Source organism: Cavia porcellus, unplaced genomic scaffold (genome assembly GCF_034190915.1).
Source record: "Cavia porcellus strain 051 isolate PalLab524CR breed Dunkin Hartley unplaced genomic scaffold, mCavPor4.1 scaffold_4, whole genome shotgun sequence".
Taxonomy (NCBI): Eukaryota; Metazoa; Chordata; class Mammalia; order Rodentia; family Caviidae; genus Cavia; species Cavia porcellus.
The window spans coordinates 83,311,407-83,332,373 of NW_026947487.1; the positions used below are offsets into that span (position 1 = coordinate 83,311,407).

At 46.0% G+C, this 20,967-nt stretch overlaps 1 protein-coding gene and 1 long non-coding RNA gene across 7 annotated transcripts in view; one reads left to right on the forward strand and one right to left on the reverse strand.

The window, feature by feature from the left end:
- Gnao1 (G protein subunit alpha o1) overlaps positions 1 to 20,967 on the forward strand; it is a 164,363-nt gene that overhangs the window by 66,864 nt on the left and 76,532 nt on the right. For all 3 annotated transcript variants that reach the window (XM_063247344.1, XM_063247345.1, XM_003471969.5), the window contains exon 3: positions 19,436 to 19,577. In XM_063247344.1, coding sequence (XP_063103414.1) covers positions 19,436 to 19,577 — 142 coding nt within the window. The remainder of the gene's footprint in view (positions 1 to 19,435; positions 19,578 to 20,967) is intronic.
- LOC134475744 (uncharacterized) lies at positions 359 to 12,736 on the reverse strand. 4 transcript variants are annotated; one of them, XR_010046967.1, is made up of 4 exons: positions 12,279 to 12,736; positions 11,697 to 11,846; positions 8,626 to 8,966; positions 359 to 3,968 (listed from the first exon to the last, which is right to left on the reverse strand). It is a non-coding gene; the product is annotated as an uncharacterized LOC134475744 (long non-coding RNA). The 4 variants fall into 4 exon arrangements; XR_010046968.1 differs by lacking the exon at positions 359 to 3,968 and adding an exon at positions 10,220 to 10,269 and having other exon boundaries at positions 8,170 to 8,966; XR_010046965.1 differs by lacking the exon at positions 8,626 to 8,966.

A 20,967-nucleotide genomic window follows, 5' to 3' on the forward strand; every position in this document is an offset into this window, starting at 1 on the left:
CTGGTACCTGTGGTAGGTTATTGAGTCTAGACTGGCAGTACGGTACAGCTGTTGGAGATGGAGCTGTCCTCCCCTTTCTGGGCCAATGATGTTGAAATAGGTGAGCCACCAGGTTGCTCCTCAGACATCCTGAGGAATCCTTTCTACATCTCCTGGTTCTCCTGAAACCCCAGGAGCAGGGATTTGCAGCCCCCTTTGTTCAGTGATTACTTGGCCTCCTGGTTTCCAGGGAGAAGTAAGCCAGGCAAGCAAAGCCAGCTGTTTCTTGCTTCCCTTCATCCCAGTGTCCCACCCTCCCTGCCACACACACACACACACACACACACACACACACACACACACACACACTTGGAGTCCACCAGCCTCTTGGTCAAGCTTGTCTTAGTTTCTATGACTTTTTTTCCTTTTTTTTTTAATTTTAAAAGCAGAATGACAACAGAAAAAACGAATAAAAATGATACAGGATTTCAAAACAAAATAATCGGAAATTGACATTAGTTAATATATTGCATATTGTTGTGTGGGTGTTTGTTTGTTTGTTTTGGTGGCAGGAGTCAAACTCATGACTTTGTGCTTGCCAGGCAGGCACTATGCTGGTGAGCCACATCCCTGGCCCCTAATACATTGTTATTTTCAAAGTAGTTGTTCAGAATACAAGATTTATGCATGAAAAATGATCAATGTACATATATAGTACATATATTACAATGAATATATGTAATCTTTTCCCTTCTTTCTTTTCTCCGTTCCCCTATCTCAGTTCTTTTCTTTCAAGCACTTTCTTTCCCTTTCATTTTCACAATATCTATTGTACATTTTGGATCTTATTTATCTTTCAGGGTTTTTTTTTTTTTTTTTTTTTTGAGGTGCTGGGCATTGGAATCCAGGACCTCACACATGCTAAGGAAGTATTCCACTGCTGATCCTTACCCCCAGCCCCGTCTATGACTTTTGATCCTTGTTCCAAAAGTATCTAAAGCCGGTCTCCAAATAAAAGAGGAACATTTCCGCACAGGTTTTCAGCCTTATTTCCCACTTGCGTGCTCTTCCACCATGAGGCCTCAGAAGTTCTCTGAGCTTGAGTATATAGAATAGAGGCAATTGACTCTTTCAGGTTTCCATGTTCCCAAAATCCCTGTCATCTTACTGTTAGTAAGCTCACTTACTAGTAAGCTGTTAATGGCTCACTTAAAGACTAGAGGCCTTAGTGTTGCTGTCACTGTCTGGACAGGCTCTCCCTGTGGCTGGTACAGGGAATCATCTCTCCCAGGCCTTGCTGCTCTACTTGAATCAGGTTAGATGCTGAACTAGATTCCAGAATCATACGCTCAGGGCTCCTCAAATCTTGGGCCGGGCACTGCTGACACCCATAATTATTTCTGGTGGTATGAGGACACATTGAAGTCCATGGGGTGAAAAAGTTGGTTTTTAAATTCTTTTTCAGTTCTGATTATGACAAATACAAAGTCTTAAGTTTAGTGTTACTATCAGTGTCTTTGACACCTTTTATAACACTTACTAAACTCACTTTTAACAGGAAAGAATGTGTCTTGCTCAGAGTCTTTGGTATGCAATAATGTTAGGTATGGCTGAATAGGTTGAGAGGGAAAATCAGGAGTCCAGTGATTTATTCTGCAGTACCTAGAGCACGTCTGAGTAGACACGTTGAGTTAGCAATCTAGGGTTTGAGGCCTGAGATGCTCCACTATCTGGAGATTGGACTCCTTCGTCATTGCCAGCTGGTGCAGAAGGCACCAGTCCCACTTGGTGGCCAAGTGCCTCTGCACTGGCCGGCTCAAGAGGTTCACTTTCCCATTGCTTCTGGCCCCTTCGCAACAGCTCAGGCCAGGTGACTATCATTGTTGCTCCATGTGTCTGATCAAGTAGCACTTAGTACACACATGGATAGCAGCCAGAGTTCCACCTGAGGACCTGCGTGTTGACCATGTGTCTTGATAGATCTTTAGGATGTATGATATCCTCCAGTGAGGCCACATGAAGAGAGGCAAGCAAGCTGGACCTGTTTCACAAGTTTGAATGTGTTCCATACTAAATGTTCCAGATATTGGTCCTATCAAATTCCTAGCTATTGTATTTATTATGCTGACAAAAAAAAGTACCCATGAGTTCACCACTTGAAGGAAAAGGTTTCATCCAGGAAGGCAGGTCCATATGTTCAGTCTTTTAGTAGAAGCCAAAAATCAGTATGTTTTATAAAAAATCTTCTGATTTATCAATGTTTCCTTTTTAAGAAAGAAGGAAGGAAGGAAGAAACAAATTCAAAACCACTGCAAGCCAAACAAAACATACCTCCTTTGTCCCATATCCAGCTACAGATGGCCACTTTCTTCTGCTCCGTGATAGTGGGCTACTTATACGTTCCCCTTTACTGTAGCACAGAGTTCCCTTGGATTTGCTGGGGGAGAGGCTACAAAAAGGCTCTGCCTCTGTTCCCAAATCTGCTTCTTGCCCCTCTGAGATACGGGTCAAGTACTGGGTTTAGCTCCCTAAGCCTCAGTTTCCTCATCTGTAAAACGGAGATAGCTATGTTACCTATGACATTTTTATAAGGACTGAATCAATAAAGATACATAAATGCTTAGCACAAAGTTGGCATTTAATCAATAGAAATTGTTATTATTGTTCAGTAACAAGGAAATGCTTGGAAAACCTGAAAGAGAGGGTTAGGTGTTTGCCACTAACAGTTGCTGTGGCCCCTCAGCCAGATCAGAGTATTTCCCAGGTGAAGGAAACAGCAGGCTTAATGAATGGTCTCTGTTTTCTCACATTTCTTTTGTCCCTGCCGTGAGAGTGGTGGTGGTATTCCTGAAGTCCTGGGACTTGCTGGTCAGGAAGAGAGGGTGTGGAGTCCCTGCAGCATCCCTGTGGGCTGGTGTCAGAGGTGAGCCTAGCTGCTGTCCTCACAGTGGCCCTGAGAGACTGATGACAGCCTGTGAGCCACTAGCACTGAGGGGTGGCCAGGAGACAGGGAGGATTTCCTTTACCTCCACTGAGGGAAACAGATGAGATGTTGGGGCAGGGATTGACTAGAGGGCTAGAAGAGAGCAGGGATTTCAGCGTGAAATTAGGTGGAGCGCTCCATGGAGTTATGGCCCAACAGTCCTGTTGGTGTTTCTTATTTGCCCCTGGGAGCATCACATAGTTAAGGCCACCCCATACACAGCCCCCCATTCTTTGTGGAAAGTGCTCGAATGCTTTCCTACCTGAGCCCCAGAGCTTGGTATCAGTCGGAAGTGACTGGCTTTCCTTCCGCACTGGGAAGCAGAATATCTGGGCCCTCATTCTTGAAGGAGCAGCTGAAGAGCCCCAGGGACGTTTTATGAGCAATGGGAGTCAGCAAATTTGAGCTGGAGCTGGGTCAAGCAGGAGCCCGTACCAGAACAGCTTGGTTTGAGATTTAAGAGCAGGCAGCACCTCTTCAGGAAGACCCATCAGAACTGGAGCTGCACCCGTAAAGTAATTCCGCAGGATCTGATGATCTTGCATGCAGTGTGAATGTCACTTCCTCCTCGGAGAACACGATCTACTCCTCTCAGGCAAATGCCATGCCTGGCACTTGGGAGGAATGGGATAAATGTTTATGGAATTGAATGTCATTGTTGGAAGACTGTAGCTGTACCTCATCTGATGCTAGAGAATGGAATAAGTTTTCCCTCATCCCAGTGTCCCTCCCAGTCCCTAACCACCTTGCCCCACACCATCCCGATGAACGCTTGTTTTGGAGCTTGAGACTCAGTAGCTCCGGCAATGGCTTTGGACAGCTGTCACAGCATTGCTGCCTGCGGTGATAAGATACAAAGGTGAATGTGATGGCGATACAGCAGGTTCAGGGGTCTCCCTGATCAGTCTTCATCCATCATTCATTGTTTACTCCTCCGGCAACCTGTGGCTGGCACTGTGCCAGGGTAAGGCAAACTGTGCAATCAGTGGTTCACAGGAGGGCCATGCTACAAAACGGAAAAGGGTTGGAAAAGAGGAAAGAGGTTATGGTTAATGAGAAATCTCCTGATTGTTGGAAACTTTTCTCAGTGTAAAAGTTTTAAAATGCCCTTCTTCCTCTTCTCCAGTCAGTCAGAAGTCTTGTCCCTCACCAGTCTCCCCTCCTGCCTTTGTGTGCACGTAAGGTCATCAGAGTTCATTAGAAACTGTAGTCTGCAGTCTGGAGTGGCTAGGAGTGGGAACTCTTGAGTACATCTACATTTACTGGTTGTATTGCCTGGGGGATCACGTGCACTTCTGCTCTGTGTTTCTGCTGTTCAGAACTGAGTGCCTGCTGGCACTTGAAATGCTTTACTGAAGCTGATTCTAAATGGTGAGGCCCAGCCTCTGAGCACTAGTGCAGGATCACGGGCATGTGTGCCCCCAACGCCCTTAGCCTGCACCTGAAGGGGTAGACCGGTACTGTCCATCCCTGTGCTTTTCTAGGGCCCGGTGCTTGCTGTTCCAGAGCAGCAGAGTGTGGAGAAATTGGGCCTGGACAGTAGATGGGATACATTTTTTCTTTTATGTCTGCCCAAAACCCAAATGAGGCAAGTCTGAGAGAGCAGACAGAGCCTCAGGCTGGCAGCTGGAGAGGGTGTTCTCCTCAAACTGTCTTGAACAGGAACTTTTGGTCCTGATTCCCATACGCAGTCCATTAGCCACTGGCCCCTGGATGAGAGGCAAGCCTGTCTCCCAGCAGAGGCCAGGAACCCTGAGAGGCAGGACACCACCTGCTTCCTGCTGACTTCATAGACCAACAGCGACACTATTCAACAGAGCTCCAAATCCCAGATATGCTGACCCCAGCCTTGGCAAAAACAGGCAGGAGATACAGGGAGATCTCCTGAGGGTCAGCTATACCTACAGCCAGAATATACAACTTTGGCCCTGAGAGAGAGAGTACAGGCCCCACCTGAGCTTCCCTAGAGAGGAGAATCAATGTGGGAGCCCACAAAGTGATTTTTGTGGACTCTCTGTTTTGGGCATGACCACACCATCATGGTTATTAATGAGGAGCTTCCATCTGCTCGAGAAAGGCCCAAGTGGAAAACCCAGGAGGCCATGGTGGTGCTATTTAAATCCACCACACAGAGAATGGCATCCTTTCTGGGCCACATCCACCTACCAGGAAGGGAAAGCTGGCAGGCCTAGCTTTTGTTGCATTTTTCTGTGACTGTCTACAAGAACCCTCACCTGGAATTCTCCCTGACTCTTTCAAAGGCACAACAAAAGGTTTATACAGAAGGAACCAGAAGAATATGCCACATGCCACACAAGCACAGAGACTCGGGTCCAGTCAAGCACAGACATGGCCCTCTTTGTCCAGCAAGAGCTGATGTGGCATCTGACCGCTGTTATTTAGTTTAGGGGAGACAGGAGTTTCCCTGAAGAGGAATACACATTCAGACTTGCTTTGGCAGGCATTTCCTTAAGCATTTCTCCCAGAGAGCATGGGAACTCATGAGTTCCCCCAAGGAACCCCTGTCTAGGGTGATCTGTACCTTTTGCCTTGAACTTTTCTCAGCAGAAAGATGAGAAGGGAGCTTTTTGTTGGGGAACAAACACCTAAAACTGTCCATCCTCTGGGGCAAGGCTTAGGAACCTACATAGACATCTTACAGCTCTGCCTTGCCCATCTGCCAAGTGACCCGAATCAGAGAGCAGACGACTCGTTTCTCTGCCCCGTTGTCTCTGCAGATCCAGGGTATCTGCATGTCCTTCCCTGCCCAGTCACATGGTACGGAGAACAACAAATCTTCACTTTAAAAGACCAAGAAGGAAAAAACCAACGGCCTATGAAGAGCATTTCCCAGGCTACCTGGGTCTGTCATCTATAAAAGAAACAGGGGAGTGGGCTTCTTAATATTTTGGGGACAGGAGAGCAGGGAGGAGCATCTAGGGCCTGAAATACCTAAAAGAGAAAGTACTTTCAGCCTGCATGCCTGATGTACAGTGCGACTGGAGCAGGCGCTGTCCTACGATGTCAGAGTCCTCATAAGCCATGCAGTAAGTGGACCCCATTTCCAGATCAGCACATCTGTATGAAGACCCTGCTGCCATCCTTCCAAAGAAAATTTCCAAAGGATGTGCGACTTTACTACCAGCATGAGAATGAGACTCCTAGTTACTAAGAACAGAAACCTACTCTAGAGTGACTAAAGCCAAGGGATGTCCTGGCTTCAGGCTTGACTGGAGCCAGGTGTGTGCTGTACTGACTGATGAGATGTGGATCACTGCTCAACTCCGGAGGTAGGAAGGAGTAGGAAGAGTCCTCAGCGTGGGAAGAAGGATGATACCCCTAAGGGGAGTTGAGATTCTATCTCCAAGGGAAAGGAGACAGAAGCTGGGCAAGCAGGAGCAACAGATGTCCACTACAGCCCTCGCCTGCCATTTACAAAGCTCATCCTTGCTCATCGGCACATTCTGCAGTGAGTCACCACTGTGCCCCACAGTGAGTGGTGAGGGAGCCAGGAGAAGCCCAAATAGGAGCCCTCCCACAGTCTGCCAGAGTCCACTGGGTCACATGGATGACAGTCTTCGGATGAATGTGCTGGAGAGGAAGATGTTTTAGGTAACTGGTTGGCAAAAGCCATCTAGAGAGCTCCCTGCCAAAGACAGCAGGATCCAGAAGTCCCTTTTCTCTTGCCTGTTGTTCATGAGAGCATATCCAGGGGCTCATAAGCAGGGAACACAAATAATGAGCAAGCTTATTGTAGACTGAAGAGAATGAGCAAAGTGCCCCCAAAATACAGAATTGCTCATATATTGAGCATCACGTGCTAATACAAACACTTCATTTCATTATGTGTGCAGAAGACAAAAGGACAGTCTAGCACTTGCCCTAATGAGGTAGGTGGGAAGCCAAAAATCTGACTTAGATCTAGGCTGTAACACTGACATTGAACCAATTCTCCCCATTTACAGGCTTTTACTATGTTAAACAAAAGCTCATGTTTTTACGTAGGCATTGTAACAAAAGGCGCAACCCATAAAGCTCTCTGTCATGGCTTTGCAGCATAGCCAGTGGATTTAATAGTTGGGCTCTGGGTTTTCTCATAAGTGAGCTCAGATGGGATGCCATGGGGGGCTGTATGTCCTGACCCCAAGAATGCTATGAGAACCAAGGTGCCAGGGCTCAGGGCAGGGGTTTGCCAGGATACTTAACATCACTGAGAAAAGAGTCACAGGCTCTGAACCTTGAGGGTGAAGGTCATTCACCACCCAGGCCAGAAATTGGATCGGCAGGCAGGGGTGCAAGGAGGAAAGTGGTGGGGAGAAATGCATGCTCAGCAGGACTCACAACTGAAAAGACTGCCTGTCTTCAAGAAAGGATCGGGTTATAAGCGAACTCAGCCTCTTAGAGCTGAAGGGTCCTACAACTGCTACACTTGGCATTCAGCTAACGTTTACTGAACAGCGGCCAGCAAGCAAAATAGACCAGGTCCCTGTCCTCACATTGATAGGAAGGAAACACATTGTACATGTGTATATGTTATATGTCATGCTTATATAGTTATTGTAGGGTACATGTTATGAAATAAAGTCAGGAAGGATAAAGATGGAAAATGGGGATCTGAGAAATGACCTCTGAACAAAGCCCTGAGTATTTCAAGTATACAATCTGTATTTCGGAGATTCTCGCTTTTGTCTACCAAGAACCATTTGATGATTTGCTCCCAAGAATCTCCGTGTTTACTGAGCTATAATCCCCCAAAAGCCTGCTTTTGGCAAAGACACAGACACAAATGTGACCCTGGAGCTCGATCAGCCCCAGAAACAGGCTGACCACTGGAAGATGACACAGTCAGATCCAAAAGAAACATCTGACCTGCCTGAGAGACTGGGCAGTGCACAGAGGAAATGAATCCAGAGCCCGGTGATTTGTCGAAGCTTAGGTCAGCAAGTCCATGGCAGAGTCAAGACTAGACTCCTTGCTTCATCTGCCCATTTCTCAGATTATAGTTACTAGCCAGTGGCACAAGATCCTGGTCTTCTGTCTCCAAGTCCAAGGCACAGTCCAAGGCCAAGGTCCCAAGACCCAGATCAAAAAGAAGGCAAGGAGTAGCACTCCGGAAGGCAGCAGTCTGAGCGCCTCTCAGCCTGCATTTACCCCACCCCATCCTAAACCATGCACCCAAGGAAGGGCAGGGTCCGTGATTCCCCAGATAAGGGCCACAGAGCTTCTGTGCTAGAATCACAAGTCCCAGCCTTGGTGACAACTGGCAGCTGACATCTTTGCTTCTGGCCAGCTCAACCCTTTATTAAAAATGGCATCTTTATAATAGAATTCTGCAAGTCACTGTCAACAGGACACATCCTTTGTTTTGTGCTACTCATTCCTTGGGGAATTCGCCTATTATTCTTACTTCAGAACTCTTTAAAAATATATCCTTCTATCCTATAGTCTTCTAAGAATAACAAGTTTAAGATATAGCATGTATTACTAAGGGCTCTTATTTATTGTTTAAATGATCTTTTGTACCATACAGCTTCACTCTACAATTAAACAACTAAATTTTAAATTGGATTTTTTTTCTTCCCTCTTCAATTAGCCAAGGGTCTCATTTGTGCTCGTAGGCATCACACTAAGATACAGGGATCAACCAGTCCATCTTGGCTCACCCAGACTTTGTTGCTTTTGCCTCTCTAAAATAGGCTTATGACAGGTAGCCTCCAGCCTCGATATCTAAAACTGGAAGTGGTCCCATCCAGGAGCCGCCCAAGTCACTGGTAAAGATTTGATTGAATCAACTCCTGGTCCATTCAGATGATGGGACAGAAGCAGCCAGTGAAGACTCAGGTGACATGGATCCAGGTGGATGGCTTCTTCCTCAAGTCTTTTCTGGCCAGGCTGGACTGAGTTTAGTGCCTCTGCTCTGTGTTCCTGCCACTCTGCACTTGAAAGTGGCTCCCAAGGGTAGGCACAGTTGTGTGTGTCAAGTTCAGTCCTCTATATTCAGTACCTGGCATGAAGAAGATACCTAAGAATCAATTGTTAGTGAGGTGTGCTGGTGTGGAAAACTGAGGCAGGAGGATCCCAAATTCAAGCCCTGCCTGAGTAACTTAGCAAAGTCTAGTCTCAAAATTTAAAAAAAAAAGAAACGTTTTAAGGGCTAGAAATACAGCTCAGTGCAAAGTCCCTCTGTTCAATACCCAATACACACACACACACACACACACAAAGGAAGAAAGACAAGGGGAAAAGGAACAAAAGATATAATTGTTAAAATGAATGTCAAGTTCAGCATAAAGAAGAAAAGTCTGCAGTGTGTTTCCATTTCAGGAAAAACAGTATACATGTGGACTCCAAGATCACATGACTGAACTGTATATTAACACATGGATGGCGGTTCCCTCCTGGTTTATTTCTTCTCTGTTGCTTAGCCATGTGCATTGGAATCTGTAAGTGTTCCAAGAACAGACCTTTCCATCAGGCCTGGAGAAGTCAGGGAGGGAGGAGGGGAAATTGCCATTTAAAAGTAATTCACGATGAGAACAGCATGGCAGATGGGAGTCAGGCCAGTGTGGGAGATACATCGATGAACACTTCTTATTTTACTAGGTAGGCATTTGTTTTAGTGTATCATTAAGACAGAATGTAACTATCAAATTCACTGTACATGACTGGGCATCTGTTGCCCTTTTTGAACTTGTCTTCCTCCACCCCTTGCTGTCTTTGTCACTCTGTCCATTCTAGCAGCTCTGACTTCTGGCCATTACTTCAACCTGCAAGGTACCCTAGGCCCTTTGCATTTGCTGTTCTGTCTGCCTGAAACATTCTTCCTCGTATAACTTCAAGCCCAACCCTCATCATTCAGCCTTCAATTTTACATACTACTGCCTAGATCCTAACTACCCACCCCCATAACAATTTCCTGTTGTGTATTTACTGCCTTATAGTATTTGTTTGGTTGGCTGCTTAATTTTTGTTGACTCCTCATAGACTCTGAGTCCTGGCAGCAGGGATTGTGTCTCTTCTCTTCACCATAGTCTTCTGGATGCCATATGGATGATACTTGGTACACGGAGGCCAGTTCTGTCTGATTGGGGTGGGAGGTCAGTGGAAGATTGAAAGAAGTAATTTTGGAGTGTCCCTGACCCTGCCAGCCAGGGAGCCAGGAGTTATGCCTGAGAAAATGTCTTAATGACTTTTCTCATTGCTGAGACCAAATACCCAACGCCCAAAGTTAAAGAAGGAAAGGTTATTTTGGCTCACCATTTATAGAGGTTTCAGTCCATAATCAGCTGGCTCCAAGGCCGGGTGGCCTGGTGGAGGAGCAGGCAAGAGGCAGCAGCAGACAGGCAGCAAACAGTGAAACAGCAAGTGATGGTATCAGCCCTCTTTCTGTCCCTTATATTTTATCCAGGCTACCACCCTTTGGGCAGGTAGTGCTCACACTTAGGGTAGAACATCCTTAATCCTAGGGTCACATCATTAATACTAGCATCCCACCTATGACCACATGAGGCTTTGGGGGACATCTAAATAGAAGCCATAACAGAAAGCAAAACCTGACTTCCTAACTCCAGATCTCAGGGCCTCTGCTCTCTTGGGATTCTGGGAAATCAGAATACAGAGTTCTGACTGCTTTGCAAGCATACAGATCTTAACTCTGCCCATCCAGTGGTTTCTGAGCCAGTCTTTCAGAACATGGGTTCCCTCTACCCTTCAGTGCTCCATTCAGTTGGGTCCAGGGACTTTGCCCTGGGTAGTGGGGGACCTATGAGTTAGGAAACAAAACCAGTGGTCTAGCTCTGCTTTGATACCAGTTTATCTGTGGCTTTTAAATAACATTAGCAGCTGGTACTCATTAGACCTGACTGTGCCCAGGTCCCTCTCCACTCATTATTTAGTACAGCCTGCAGCTCTTTAGAGAACAGTCATTGTACCCATTTTACAAAAGAGAGATCTGGACTCAGGAGGCTTGATAACTTGCCCATGTGCCCACTGTTAATGAATAGGAGAGCCAGAGTGCATCTAGTTCTTTAACAATACTCAATATATATTTGTACAATGAATGAACAACTGAATGAATGAATGGCGTACTGTAGGGGATTTGGGCTGCTGCAGTTCCCAGAATCTCCTACCACACACCCATCCCCTCATCCTTCCAACACCCTGTGGACCACGGTATACTTCTAGGTTACCCATCACTCTTGGTGGTCTAGGAGTCAGGGATTAGGTCCCACCACAGGTCACATACCACTAGCCCCAAAACTTACTCCACATGAGAGGAAATGCAAGAGCTGTACTGCTTGGGGGGTCTCAGGAGGGGTCTCAGGTGGAGCCATCTCTGCCCTTCTTGGCTCTCCACCTCCCACTGCTCCTGTTGTGTCCTACCATCACCTCTCACCCTGCCTGGTGTTTGTGATATTTTCCCCATTGAACTAGCTTGCTTCTTACAGTTTCTGCTTTAGAAGCTGCAGAAACCTCCCTCAGGAGCAATCTTGAGACTCATATGAGGCCCAGTACCAGAGCAGCCCTGCCAGTTGGGATCCTGTCTGCCAGCAAGAGCAGTGCCTTTGTGCACGTAGCACACATCTCGTTGGTACCTAGCCTGGGCTCTGGAAGACACCAGAGGCCACCTGCATGTGTATCTTGCCTAGTCTGCAGCACCTGCTCCCCACAGGCTGCCCTGTCCTGCATACAAACTTTTTCTTTTATTTTTATTATAGTTTAAATTTTCCCTTACCCCCATCACAGGTTAAATAACCATTTGGGAAGTTACTTGATGTCTGTTTCCTCCACAAGAGTTTCCTCCAAATTTCAGTTTCTTGTAGGACAGGAACTGGGTCTCTCAGTTCATTCCTGTATCTTCAGCACTTGATAATAGTGCCTGGACCTAGTAGGCACCCAGAGAATAGATGAAAACTGAATTAGGAAGCGAATCAGTAAAGCTCCTTGCAAAATATGCCCCAAAGAATTCCCTGAAATATTGGTAACTGGAGCTTTTAAGACAAAAAGGGAAAAATCTTTTCGTTTTGAAGTTGGTTCAATCTTTTTCCTACCTGGTATTGTCCATCACCTTCTCTACCCAGGAGAGTGTCAAGGGCTATTATATATATATACACACACACACACACACACACACACACACACACACACCATAATGGAAAGACCTCTGGGGACTTTCTCTGCTGTACCACAAACTGATATTTCCTTATGGGCAATTCTAAGTCACCATTTCCCACTGGAAAGTGTCTGTGTGAACTCCAAACACAACCATTTCTTTGGCCCAAGTTTGGGGACATCATTATAGAGCATGATTTCTTACCACACAGTCCCAAAAGGGTAGATTTGGCAGCTCAGCAGGTCACCAGGACTTCCTTGATCTCTCTGAATATGGCGTCTACAGAGTGGTGACGGTTGACATCATAGTGATAAGACGATTGCAAAGTCTCCAGCATTTTCTTCCTCACGCAGCCAGACATAAGGGCAGAAAGCCAGGGAATGGCTGGTTCGAAAACAGCCATTTGGGAAGCCACAAGGAAGATGGGCAGGAAAGCAATTCCCAGAAGAAAACTTTCCCAGAGGCATACAGATCCATCTCCCTTTCAGTCTTACTGGCTTGAACTAGATCACATAGCTACTGTTGGCTACAAGGGAGCAGAGAAGGGAGCTCACCCTGGAAAAGGGAATCGCTACGGACAGGAGCCACACAGGAGCCACGCATCTTCAGTTGGCCCTTGGGAGATGCCACCTTCCATTGCTGTGCTCTACGTTCTCGGTACTAGCCTTATCTCATCCTGCAGCCTGACAGCCCTGGAAGGCAGGAAGCCAGCCTCGTAGCTTTGCAGGCCAGCCTGGGCCCCAGCTGAGGCCCAGACTGCTGACTTTACCCTTACATTCTAGTCCTCTCTCCTGGTCACTGCAGTCCACAGGTTAAACCTGAAGCGTCTGTCTCCCGTTGAACATGATTTCTTGGGGTTTTTTTCAAATAACAAATACACATTTTGAAAACTAGAAATGATTGTATCATGAAAAAGGAACAAAATACTAAATTCTGCCACTCAAAAGTGATGATTGATGGGTTCTGTTATTTGTTCTCCCAAATCTTCCTCTCTTTCTCCTTTTTATTCCACACAGTCTTATCTCCCACCACAATCTCTCTCTCTCTCTCTCTCTCTCTCTCTCTCTCTCTCTCTCTCTCTCTCTCTCTCACACACACACACACACACGCACACGCACACGCACACACACACGCCCACAATTTTATAAATGTGGCTACACAGGATATATATTATGCAGTAACAGCTGTTTTTATTTTACATTTCATCTCATTCCAGTGTTTCTGATAGGTTCTGTGGTACCCCCTAATTGTAGCATGTGCCTCATTCACTAATGTACTGGCATCTTACTGTTTACTCCTTGGTTAAACATGTTCTGTGGGACCAGACTGATCAGTGCTCACTTTCTCTGGAGGGGACTTAGCTCCAGGACTACATCCCCACTGCTGATCCAGTCTTCCTGATGACTGGAATCCATTATTGGTGGTTACAGCACCAAAACACAAAACCCTGACCCTAACTCCACCTGCCTTTGTGTGCATTTCCACCTCTGTTCAGAGACATACTTTACAACAGCCCCAAATAGGGAAATTCAGCTACTCTACCTGCAGTGGCTCCCAAGATGTTCATTTGGTAAATGAGCAGAGTGACCTCCTCTAGTCCAGAGAATGCCCCTCTGCCACCCACCTCCCTGTGCTCGAGTGCATCAGCCCTTTCTGCTCATCTTCTTGGAGGGAAGAGTTCTCCCAGGGGTTCCCAGCTCCCTGCCTTTTACTTCACGTTCTCTTCTTCCAGAGCACAAACACAGGACTGTACTTTTTTCCACCACCCCAACTACCGAATGTACCATTAATACCTACAGCACACTGCTTGAGTGCCAGCCGTGCTGGGCACTACCCTTCATCTTTTTTATCCTAGCTGGGACCCAGTGAGGACAGCCACTCTTGCTATTCCCATTTGCCAGAAGTCTTTGAAGAAACTGAACCACCAAGCAGCTGGGGAAACGACCCTATCACACAGTTGATGTCTGGCTCCAGAATTCCCCATACACACACCCAGTGTGGGTCACTAGTAGGACTCTGCTCAAGGATGGAGAGACTGTCCTGTTGCTAATGGCAGGGACATTTAACTCAGCTGGAGATGGAGTGGAAAATCATGTACCTTAGCCACTGAAGGCCTGTGTATTCATGAACCTCCCGAAATTAAGGGGGAAGGTATGTGTTGGTGTAGTTGACACAGTCTCAGAGGGTCTGTTATTCAGAGAAAGCGAACGTCTGCCAAGCCAGATGATCATCCAAAGTCCCTTCCAGCTCAAGCCTGTGGTTCTGTGACCATATAAGGCCACTGTGCCCAGACAGGCTTCCTGCAGCTCAGTGCGGTTCTGCACTGTGAGGGGAAAGTAGAGAGCAAAGGGAGTCCAAGTCTGGGCTTCTTCAGGGTCCCCAAGCAGCTGAGAAGGATATAATGGGGGAGGCTTGGGTTCCTCTTCAACTGTCTTCTCGCAAAGAGTTGGAACCAGCTCAGGCCAAGCCTACACCCTCCCTTTCCTCTTTCCACTTGAGACCTCACCTAGCAGCATTGCCAGGTTTCCAGAGTGAAGTTGGCAGCTTCTGTCCAGGGTCAAATATTCTGGCCTGCAGAGTCAGCCCTCACCTGGTCAGACCTCCTCCTCCCTTCCCCTGGTTCTTCTGGTTGCATGGCCTGGAATACCTCTCAGAGTCCCTGATTCTGGGTGGTCCTAAGGTAGAACTAGCTTGGCCTCCCCTTTGATGCCCTAGCTCTTCAAGTGTAAGAAATTCGGGAGATTCCCACTCATCCTACATAGAGATATACGTCTGCCTCCTTTAGTGAGCTCCTTGGAGGAGCAGGTCTTGCAGCTCCTCCTTAGGTAGCTAAGTCCCACTTTCACCAAGGGTTCTCCAGAGCCCACTGTTACACCAGGTAATAGGGAGAGAAAGAGCAGAGGTAGGTGAAATGTGACTGGGCTGACAGGTTGGTGGTAAAATAAAAAAAAATAGTCCATTGTGAGATGATCTCTGATTATTATCAAATTATAAAATGATTTAAGCATGACTGTTGATTATGAGTGACAGACACACAAGTCACATTAACTTATGCAAAAATAAGAGGGAGTTAATTTATCTCATATCACTCCAAAGTGTAAATAAGGTTGGCTTCAGGTGTGGTTGGATCTGGGGGCTCCAATGATACTTGGCTCTGTACTCTTCCACTAGGCACTTCTATCTGGGGCTGCTGCAGTGTGAGATACCACTGTTACTGAGGCACCTCATGGAACCTTAGAAAAGCCCATTGCTGCCTGGCAGATCATTTTCATCCTGCCTCTGGGACTCAGAAATGAAACTGAACCCCTCTGGGGTACTCTCCAACCTCAACCCAGAGGTTCCTTTCCTTGCCCAACCTCCCTACCCCCAAACTTGGCAGACATTGCAAGGGGGGTACTGAGGCTTGTGCTATGTATGCAGCCCTGGGAGCCTCTGGAACCTGGTGTAGGGCCCGGGGTGGAAGCAGCAGCCCTGCCTCAGCATCTACCTTCCAGTCACAAGCAGCTCCTCAGATGCTGCTCTGCCTCTCTGTGGTGTGCCCTCACATGAGCAGGCCAACCTCTTTAAGCCTCAGTTTCCTCATCTGGGAAGAGAAAATGATGATTATTATCTCCCAGCATTGTCTTGGCAATTAGATGAAATGTAATGTGTTAAGCATTTGACACAGTAAGTAAATCTTCAAACACTGGCCACAGTTACTGTTCTGCTTTTTTTATGCCACAAATGACAGAAATTATATTGGAGGACTTTGGCTTGAAAGTGAGAATACCAGCCCTAGTAGCTGCCATGTGCTGTACACTTGCTCTGTTTCTTACAACAGCTCCTTGCAGATGAGGAAACCAAAAATGAGAGATTAAGTGGTTTACTGGGAACACACAGCTCCTCAGTGACAGAGCTGGCACTATTTCAGGCTTCTCGGTCATTTACGCCATGGCAACTGCTCTATGTGGCTTCTCAGGAATGATAGGAGACAGAGAAAATAATGGGTCTTTATTTGATACTTGTATGTGCCTCCAATCATCACTGGGAGGAAAAAAAAAGAATGTGACATTACAAAATGGCATGGAAAGTCTTACACCAAAATATTAAATGTTTTTCTTTGACTGGTGGAATTAAGAGCAGTGTTTCTTCTTTTCTGTATGGCCCAAGTTTTCTAGTCTTCAGTGAGTGCTTTTTATTTTGGGGAAGGGAGGAAGAGGTTATAAAATTCTAGCCTGAAACATATAATAAGCCCAATTTTAAACTAATATAAACAAGTTTGAATAAGTTATAAGATTAATAAGTGTGTCTTGAACACTTTAACCGAAATTGCATCATTTCTGCAAACCTCAATTGAAGTTTCTTCATTTGGAGCCACCACAGCTGACATCAGGCACCAGGCTGACATCTGCCAGGCGTCTGTTGGCTTCAGGTGTGGTAGATAGGACTATGAACTTGGAGACCTGGGTTCTATTCCCAATTCTGACACTAACCCATTGAGAGACATTTGGACAATTTCCTAATTTCACTCAGCCTTGGTTTCTTCTTTTGCCAAAGGGTTCATTTTTTTAAAAATCCCCTTCCTACCTAATTATATGAGCATAAAGATTAATCATAGGTGTGAAATGATAGTCCCTAGGGCCAGGGATTTAGCTTAGCAGCATAAGCGCCTGCCTGGCAAGCACAAGGTTGTGAGTTCGACCCCTGGTACCAAAAACAAAACAAAACAAAACTCAGGAGTCTAGAAAATACATTCAAGAGGATAACAGGGCTTGCAGGTCCCAAAACAATGCCATAGCATCTGTTCCATGGTTTCTGGGGAAGCACATCATGGAGATCTGTAGATCATAAGTGCACGCGCGCGTACACACACACACACACAACTCAGGTCAGCCATCTCCAGAGAGTCTGATTGGCAGCGGTTTTTCCTTTAGGATTCAGTGATTAGTGTTTACAATGGGTGTTTTTACTTCACATGGTGAGCCTTTCTATAGCATTCTTCCCTCTTATTCTGTATACTATTATTATGTAAATTTTACACATATTATGTATCTAATACATTGTCAACCCTCTTCTTCTTCTTGCCTCTAGTGGGATAGTTTTGTTATTATGTCTTCATGTTGACCAACCTTCTGTGTGTCTAATCTTTTAATCACATTCAGGGAAGTTTTTATTTCAGCTACTGCATATCATCTCTTTCTACATAGTACATTTCCTAATTAGATTCATGGTATCCTTTAATTTTTTAAAAAATACTTAAAATGGATGGTTTTCATTTGTTGCAGTTTTTTGAAACAGGATGTCACTACATGATCCAGGGTGGCCTTGAAGTTTCTGTGTAGCCTAGACTGGCCTTGAACTGGTAACCCTTCTGCCTCATCCCCTGAGTGCTGGGATTGCGGGTGTGTGCCACCACACCTGACTAAAATAGGTATTTTGACATCCTTATTTGTTAATTTCATCATGTCTGTCACATCTATTTTTTTTCTATTGACTAATTTTTCTCCTATATAGGATTCGCTTTCCTGATTCTTTACATATCCAAGAACTTTTTATTGAACAGTGATATTTTCATTTCATATTAATTGTCTAGGTTTTGTCACATTCATTTAAAGAGCGCTGACTTCATTCTACCAGACAGTTAAAGTACTTAATTTTTTTTCCTGGCATATTTTTCAGCGTTGTCAGGGCAGGCCTCTGAGCCTTAGGGCTAATGTGCCAGGTACTATGGCAAGAGCCCTCTGGGTTGGCCGCTGAACACCCCAGACATCCTACAAGGACTGTCTGCTGTGGCCCGCAGGAACTTACCTATCTCCCAGTGCAAAGGAGCTCTAGAAAGTGTTCAACCTGTAACCTCCCTGGAGCTCCCTCTTTCCTTAATGCTATTTCTGTGCTCAGCTATAGAGTCTCAGCTACATAGCCCAAGACTCAGAGCGACCCCAAGTAGATGCCTGTAGTTCGCTCTGTAATTTCTTTCATCTGCCTCCACCTTCGGAACTGATTCTTAAGCTCTGCAGCTCAGTGAGCCACAGAGTTCTGCTTGGCCGCTCCCTCCCTGCTCTGTGGTCTGGTAAACACCTACTGGTCCCTTTGTTATGGCTTGTACCTAGATGTCTGCCTGCCTCCAGGCCTCCTGAGGTTACTGGTGGGACTTTTCAGAGGTGGCTAGATCCAGAGAGTGTGATGCTGGGGTTAAGCGTATGATGCTGGGATTAAGAGCGCATAATAAGTTAATTCACTGATTAGTTCAGCATGGTTCTGGGTGTTGATAATGGGATCCCTGGATATGAATGGCGTTGAATGGTAATACTTAGTATGGGCAGGTAGTATAGTGTAATATGTGAATTATAGTTCAATAAAGCTAGGATGTTTTATGTCTTTGTTTAAAAAAACAAAAGGACCTTTAGCAGTGTTCTCCTGCTCTGAAGCTAATAAAAGAATGGAGTTGGGCTGGTGAGGTCCAAGGGAGGGCTCAGCTGTTGTCTTGCTGTGTGCACGCTACCCATAGCAGTCCATCTTGGCCTGAAAAGTGTAGCCATAGAAAGAGTTCACATAGTTTATTGAGGAGCAATTAATGTTAGGTGTTTGTCTTAGATTTTGTTTGCTGTTTCTCAAGTACTTCAGTTATAAGAGAATTCTTACAGCTTTGGCATGATTTCCCCTTTCTAGCTTCCTGTCTTATTTGGATCCTTATCAGCAATGAACATGTGTTGAGGGGCCACCAGTGAGTATCACATGCCCTCTAAGAACTGTGGTGGGCTCTGTGTCACTGTTGAGGTCTAGAAAAATAAGAGTGACTTAGTGATTAAATCCCAGCCAAAGATTAAAGAGTAGGAAAACATCTTGTGTTGATTTTTCTGATGATGATGATGATGGTGATTTTCATTTTAAGCTATTCATCCTGCCTTCATTAAAAGCACTGAGTTTTCTATGAAGAGAAAATGCATCATTCATTTGCAGACTCCTTGCAAAGATCTTCAGCAATATGCCCCAGGAATAAACAGACCCTAAGGTTTGCTTAAAATATCAACAGCTAACAAATATTGAGCACTCAGTGTTTATTCCTCCTGTTCTGTTTTTAAATATTTGAAATACTTATCAGGATCTCCTTTCTTTCAGTGTACATAGTGAGCATGACAAGATGTTTTTCCTCCATATTCTGTTTTTCAGATTATTGTTCAGTAATTCTTGTAGGTTTTAGTCTTTCAGATTATACAGCACTACTGCATTAGTCCAGTAATTCCTCCCCATGGGACCTCACCCGCACCCTAATAAACTATAAGGGTAGCCCCAGGACTCTCAGTGCTCAGTGCTGTCTGTGTTGAGTGGGGACAGGACATGTCGTGCACTCACCAGGTATGGTATGTATGGTTTTCCCCCAGGATCATCCATGAAGATGGCTTCTCTGGAGAAGACGTGAAGCAGTACAAGCCTGTGGTGTACAGCAACACCATTCAGTCTCTGGCAGCCATTGTCCGGGCCATGGACACTTTGGGCATCGAATATGGTGACAAGGAGAAAAAGGTAAGCAGGTCCCTGAGCTCAGGGGCACAACAAAGGAAAGGGCCTGTCTCTGTAACCTACTGCCTCCTTCTGGTAATGCCAGGCTACTCAAAGGAACCAGAAGAAACTCTGCTCTATGTTGGAGCTATATGGCAGCCATCACCAACATAGCCATTGTACCAAAAACATGGGACTTCCATGACAGGCAAGTTTGCACAGCAGAGTCAAAGCCAGCAGCTGCAGAACTGCAGGGCTGGTGACTGTCCTGAGGCCCTCAGAATACTGGATAGGTACCCACCCTCAAAGAGTTAACCTGATTAGAAAAATATGTGCTGAATCAAATTCATTTCACCTGAATCAAAGCCACTTTCTCCCCTCCTTAGGATTGCCTTTTCCTGCTTGGGACAGGGGATGCCATTTGACTTGATGTGCTCTCCCTTTATACCACACCACGGTGTGTGCTTGAAGCCTCTCCTGGGTAGGCTCCCCTTCCCGTGGGATTCGGTACACTAGAACAGGGATTGAGTTTTGGTCCAGTTTCTGTGTATCTGATAAGTGGCAAATGGGAAAAGTATACAAAAGCCTCTTATTCACAAATGTTTGTATTCATGGTAAGGCTGAACTGTATGCAGCTACACTGGCAAAGCTAAAGGAAAGGGAGGGGAGCCCCAAGGGGAAGAGAAAACAGCTCAGATAACTTGATGTAGAAGCAGCACTTTGTGAGCTGTTGTGGTAGAGAATCCCACCATCCTCTCAGAGCCAGGAAAAGAGAGCAGGGGGAGGCCTCTCAGAGAACACCAGGCCTCACTGGAGAGCCTAGGTGGTGTCTCCCTGGCTACTGGGCAGCTTGTACATATCCTTCTTTTGCTAAAATTCATTGCCCTCACAGAGGAAAGCTAACGTAGCCTCTGTGCAACTGATTAATCATCTGTGACAGATAACTTTAAATGTAAAATTTAATATTTTATGCACAAAATCCTAATTCCATGGGGTAAAGCCATCCTGGCTCACACACTGGCTCCTCCAGGTACCTTGGGAATTGGGTGACTGCGAGTGTGTTGCAGGCCGGCCTGGAGGAATGACAAGGGCGATGCTGGCAGAGGCCTGGCCTGTCTGTTGCCTACTTCTCAGGAGCTTGAGCCAAAAGCAGTTGTCCCTTGGGACCCTGTGGTTGTGGTCAGTAGAGCCAGGACAGGGAAAACTGAGAGGTGCCCCTAGAACATTCACTGTGGGCTTCCAATGTGCTCAGTGCTGGGGATACAGGAGCAGGCACAGCAGGAGTAATGTGTGGAGAAAGAAGACACTGGAGAGACCCCCACTCAGATCATCAGCATGGCCCCGGGGAGCACAGGTCTCCTTCGCCTTCACAGTGATAGCAGCAGTCAAAATAAATGGCCATTATGTGGTGAGC